General features: G+C 39.8%; 1 protein-coding gene across 1 annotated transcript in view; it reads right to left on the reverse strand.

Annotated features, from left to right (window-relative positions):
• LOC106882278 (organic cation transporter protein) overlaps positions 1-6,047 on the reverse strand; it is a 40,655-nt gene that overhangs the window by 10,377 nt on the left and 24,231 nt on the right. Inside the window, exon 7 of the mRNA XM_014932896.1 lies at positions 4,808-4,989. Within this exon, the coding sequence (XP_014788382.1) occupies positions 4,808-4,989 (182 nt within the window). The remainder of the gene's footprint in view (positions 1-4,807; positions 4,990-6,047) is intronic.

Consider the following 6,047-nt stretch of genomic DNA (forward strand, 5'->3'; position numbering starts at 1 on the left):
ATATATATATATATATATAGCTAGCTAGCTAGCTAGATAGATAGATAGATAGATAGATAGATAGATAGATAGATAGATAGATAGAAAATGGAATGAACGACATTATTTATAAATCACTACAATTGTTCCGATACGTTTTAACACCTGTTGTACATTGGTGAGATGTATAATTATCATCATCCCTCTAAGGTGTAAAATGCACTTCATCAGGTGACTGTTTAAGTCCTTCGTTAGATCCTACCATTATTTCACTCGGTGAGAGAATGTATGCTCATAGCAGTGCGTGTTATTTTCAGCAGTGGAGGTGCAATGGCCCAGTGGTTAGCGCAGCGGACTCGCGGTCTCGATTCCAAAACCGGGTGTTGTGAGTGTTTATTGAGCGAAAACACCTAAAGCTCCACGTGGCTCTGGCAGGGGGTAGTGGCGAGCCCTGCTGTATTCTTTCACCACAACTTTCTCTCTCTCTCTTCTTGTTTTGTTGTACCTCTATTTCAAAGGGTCAGCCTTGTTACACTGTGTCACGCAGAATCTCCCCGAGAACTACGTTAAGGGTACACGTGTCTGTAGAGTGCTCAGCCTCTTGCACGTTAAATTCACGAGCAGGCTGTTCCGTTGATCGGATCAACCGGAACCCTCGTCGTCGCAACCGACTGAGTGCCACGACGATTTTCAGCAGTTTTGAAAATGTCACATCACCTCGGGTATGCATGTTTGTGTGTGTGTGTGTGTATGTGTGCACCCGTCTTGGAGAAATCCTCAGTGATAGTGAAGTCCAGCATTTGGAACAAATGAGGGCTTCAGCTGAGTGTCACTCACGTTTAGAGAGGACGGTGTGCAATGTTTCTTTTTTATCTTTTTGCTGTTTGAATAGTGCTTTTTCTTTTTCTTTTTGCTGCTAAAAGACAAGATTGATGTGAACCTACCGAGGGGATGCTCTCAAGTTCTCCGTTTATGGAACCAGTACAGGTTAAGCGTCTTGTATCTAGAATGCTTTGTCGATGCTTTTGCACGCGAGTTCTTAAGAAGATATTTAAGCCTCATTTGTATCCAGATGATAGCAGATACGGAAATGAAGTTAGTTTAATACGTGTCGTCGTAATGGAAGATTCTACTGTTGTTTTTCCTGCATCTCAACATCAACTTCAGTGAATTTGCCTTTAGAAGTTGAAAGATGTCACAAACATTGTAACTAACCTAATGTTCGATTATGTCTAAACACTGCTTGGCTGTAATACTGCTGAAATTCTTCCGACCTGGCGTTCCGATAGCGCAATTCAGTCAGTGTTGTTGACTGTGTTCTAGTTAAAGCTATGGCTTTAAATCTGCCCAGAGTTACCTTTCTTCGGTATTTCTCAGTGATAACAGCTAAAGAGCTAGACAGCTGCGTCTGTAAATCCGACAGGAGACAACACTAGGCATTGTGTGCTTGAGTAAGACAATTCATTTCACGTGGCTCCAGTCTACACAGTTGGCAAAATTCAGTTGTACCTCTAATTCAGAAAGCCACTCTTACCACGTGCTGCATCACGGTGAACCGCCATGAGAACTACGTTAAAGGTGCACGTGTCTGTGGAGTGTCCGGCCACTTGCACGTTAATATCACGAGCTGGCTGTTCCGTTCATCGGATCAGCTCAAACCCACGTCATCATAACCGACGGAGTGCCAGTATATGTGTGTGTGTGTGTGTGTGTGTATGTATGTGTGTGAGCGCACGCGTATGTGTACTAAATACCTCGATAAAAATACTTCTCTCATTACAAAAGTACTGCTGCAAATAGCACGTTGATGAGTTGGCAAAAAAATAACTAATTTATCTGGCAGTTGTATCTCTATGCTGTTGGTCATCAACAAATAACAGAGCATAGAGCTAAACTATCACTATTCCTAAACCCCCACCCTTAACTCCATCATCCCCCTCCTCCTCTTCCTCATCCTTATCGTTATGCTACTACTACTACTGCTGCCGCTGCTGCTGCTGTAACTTATACACTGTAAAGAAAATAGTTGCAGCAAGAAAGAAATATAAATATACGCACAGATACGTTCATAGAGAAACACCTGTGCATTCGCACCCACACAAGCAAAGAACTATACAAAGAACTGAACTAAAGAATATATCTACATATTTTAGCCACCCCCCATATGCTATAGATGACTATAAACACCTCGTATTTATATATAATAGTTTCGTCCGTACAAAACTAGGGATCGTCTGGTCTAGTTTTGTGATGCGCTAAGATTTCATCAGTCTGAGAACTCCGTTTAATTGCTTACGGAAAAATTGTTTATAAAACCTTTGCATATGCAGTGCATTCTGGGAAGCAAATTTGACTGAATCCTCTCCGGATAACTACACACAAACACACACACACACACACACACACACACACACACACACACACACACACACACACACACACACACACACACACACACACACACACACACACATAATCGTCCATCTATAATTGAAGAAGTAGGTTAGAAACCGGTTCTTTCTCTATTGGCAAGGAATCTTGAAATAAAACTGAACAATGACATACACATGCAGGCACACCCCCATACATACACAAACATATTCATAGTGTGTGTGTATACGTTCATGCATACACACATACACACACTCATCCAATGGGTATTAGGAACTAGAGGTCAGCTAATATCTTACGGAGAGAAGCTCAGAAGGTAATAGGGTAGATGCTACATCCCCAACCCCTCGTACAGATATTTTTTTTATTATACCTAAGGCACCTACTATGATAGGAATTGTTTCTGTTTTTAGATTCCACATTCGAGTTAACTCTATTTCCAGGTCTTTGTATTTTGAAAGTTTCTCTATTATTATTATTATTATTATTATTATTATTATTATTATTATTATTATTATTGTTGTTGTTGTTGTCCGTCGATTAAATCAGATAATTCCAATAATGGAAAAGTAATGTTTCAAGTCAGTCCACCAATGTTTCTACGCTCGTTCGTTCTGGTGACGAAGTTTTTCACGAGGTTCTTTAAAGCGTTTTCATTTCCCGTCCCAAAATTTCAGTGGGTGCATTTGTACCCCCCCCCCCATGTAACCCCTATTCTCGAACCTACGGTAATACTATTTATTTTTGGTTACCCTACGCTGGATACATATCCACATTTAATTCTAAGGGGCATATAATGTTAATATATGAAGAGATTTTATGTTAGACTATGTTCCTCTCTCTCTCTATTTCTCTCGTTGTCTGTCTCTTTCTCTCTCAGGTGCATTCCGTTATGCCTGAATATCTGGCTCTGTCTGCACAGCGCATGTGCACTGACTAATTTATTACTGCACTGAATCACACACCCCCACTTCGTTTAAAGTAGACGTTCACCTCGGAGAGGGTTCTAACTCATATCTCATATTGTAATCCGATACGGCGTTACTATAAACCATCGAGTCCTGTCTGCTGCAGCTTCTGTTCCCCGCTCCCGCCACCACTACCTTAAGCAATCCTCAAACCGGGAGAAAGAATATCAGTAGAGACAATTTATGCTTGACGAAAAGAAGTTTCGCAATTAAAAGAACGTCACAAATGTAAAAAGAAAAAAAAAAAAAGAAAAAAAAAAGAAACAAGCAAACGAAAACAGAAAGTAAAAGTTAATCTCACACAGTTCGATATGTGATTGCTAATTACAATAAAATGATTGTAATCAAACTTCTCTCCACTTTCAGCAAAATGATTAATTCGCGGAAATGAAAAGTTTGCAACGAACTTCGGGACTTTTATCTTCCCGATATTTTATCTTCTGATTTCGAGCTCTTCCGTTATCCACTTATATGCTGCACGTGTACACACACACACACACACACACACACACACACACACACACACACACACACACACACACACACACACACACACACACACATACACACACACGCACACACACACACCGCGAGCGCACTTTTCGAGATGTGGTGTATGTTTGGCTAATACAATATAGTTTCTGGATTTCGAGTTCAAATTGTACAGGGATGGGCTTTTTTTCATCTTCCCGTGGTTAATTAAATAAACAACATTAAAATATTGTTATCTCAATTCAATCGAATATATACAATAGAGGAAACTATTCAGATCGGAAGTTGTCTTGGGGTTGCAGACAATCTATAAGGATTGTTTATTGAATTAAGTGTTCAGTAAAAGCATTTTTCTTGAGGGGTGTGGAATCTAAACGCTTAGGGATTCTGCCTTCTGTCTTAGGGTTACCTTTCTTGTATGCTGCTTTTCAAGTTTAAACAACACAAGAGGGAGTTTCTGTTTACTAACTGCATATGACCAGAATCTTGTATAAGACGACGATGTACATTCGGTTGATCTATCCAAGGAGTATTCATTTTTCTTTGGTTCTGAGATTCTCGGCAATAAACTCACTTAATTTCTTTCCTGGTCTTTCTTCACTGGTTTGAAAAGCTGAATAAACTGCTTTGCCGAAAGGAACAAGAAAAGGGTAACGTGTCGGGCAGAACCCTTCATCTCTCTCTCACTCTCTGTCTATCTCTCTCTCACTCTCTGTCTGTCTCTCTCTCACTCTCTGTCTGTCTCTCTCTCACTCTCTGTCTGTCTCTCTCTCACTCTCTGTCTGTCTCTCTCTCTCTCTCACTCTCTTTTCTCCCCACCCCCTCTCTCTAGTTAGGGCCCCATAGAGCACGAAGAGTTACTTTGGTTTCTCTTTCTAAACTTCTAAAGTGTCTCAATCACTCAAAATGTGATTGACAAGTAATATGTAAATAAGTTGTCTATGAACTGATGCAACTGTTATCGGAACCAAACTTACCAATTCCGCAATATACGGCGCTACCACCGCTCCTATTCTTCCGCATGTGGAAAATAAACCCATGGCAGAGTTACGCAGGACAGTAGGGAAGAGTTCACAACCAAACAGGTAAACAGCCCCGAATGCTGATGTAATGCCAAGTTTTCCGATCATCGCAAACAACAACACTAGCCATTGATAAGCTGAAAATGGTAAGAAAGAAAGCAAACTGAAAATAATGTATTGGTTTGAGATAAGTTAGTGTTTAATACATGCATGCACACGCACGAATCACACACACTCACACGTTTGTATATAATACATATTCAGGCTTTTAACAGACTAGCCAGAAATGATTATGTGGGAATTATACGATGAGAATAATAATAAAAAAATAATAACTGTATCAGTGAATGACTAATAATATTTTTACTTTTTCAATAAACACAACCATATCTGCCTGGTTGTGTTTTAACTTGATGGCTGTTTTGACCAATATTCTTTTGGCCCATCGGTCTCCATATAGTCAACTTCGTCTGTATGTATGTATGTATGTATGTATGTATGTATGTATGTCATTATTCGGCTTTATTTCAAGATTTCTTGCCGAGAGAGAAAGAGCCGGTTTCTAATTTAGATCCAAGACTCCTTCACCGGAATTTCAACATCGACAACAGGGTATGTATGTATGTATGTATGTATGTATGTATGTATGTATGTATGTATGTATGTATGTATGTATGGATGTATGTATGTCTCTTCTATTTTTTAATTATTATAAATCTTCCGCCGAGCAGGGAGCCGGTTTCCAACAAAGATCCAAGGCTCCATTTTTGGGATGTAGTTAACACAGACAAATTCACATTTGGAACTTGAGAAAAGCCTTACATATTTTTACTATTCTACTCACAGATTGCACTTGTAATGTACGAATTATCCGTATGTATGTATGTATGTATGTATGTATGTATGTATGTATGTATGTATGTTTTATGGTGAGCTTGCAGAGGGGAAACGTTATCGGCATAAACCTAAAAAAAAGGTTTAAGGATGGCATAAGGACTGCTATGAAGTCAATTGGAATGGCTCCAAAAGATATAGAAGTCCTCGCTTCAGATCGAGTTGGATGGCGAACAAGGGTGTGGAGTGGAGTGAAAGCATTTGAAGAGGCCAGGATGATGCAAGCAGGGCTCAAGAGACATTTAAGGAAAAAGGTGAAGACTGAGAAGGTGAATGACAAGGACCTTTTTGTGTGCACAGT

This window comes from Octopus bimaculoides, chromosome 4 (assembly GCF_001194135.2).
Source record: "Octopus bimaculoides isolate UCB-OBI-ISO-001 chromosome 4, ASM119413v2, whole genome shotgun sequence".
NCBI lineage: Eukaryota > Metazoa > Mollusca > Cephalopoda > Octopoda > Octopodidae > Octopus > Octopus bimaculoides.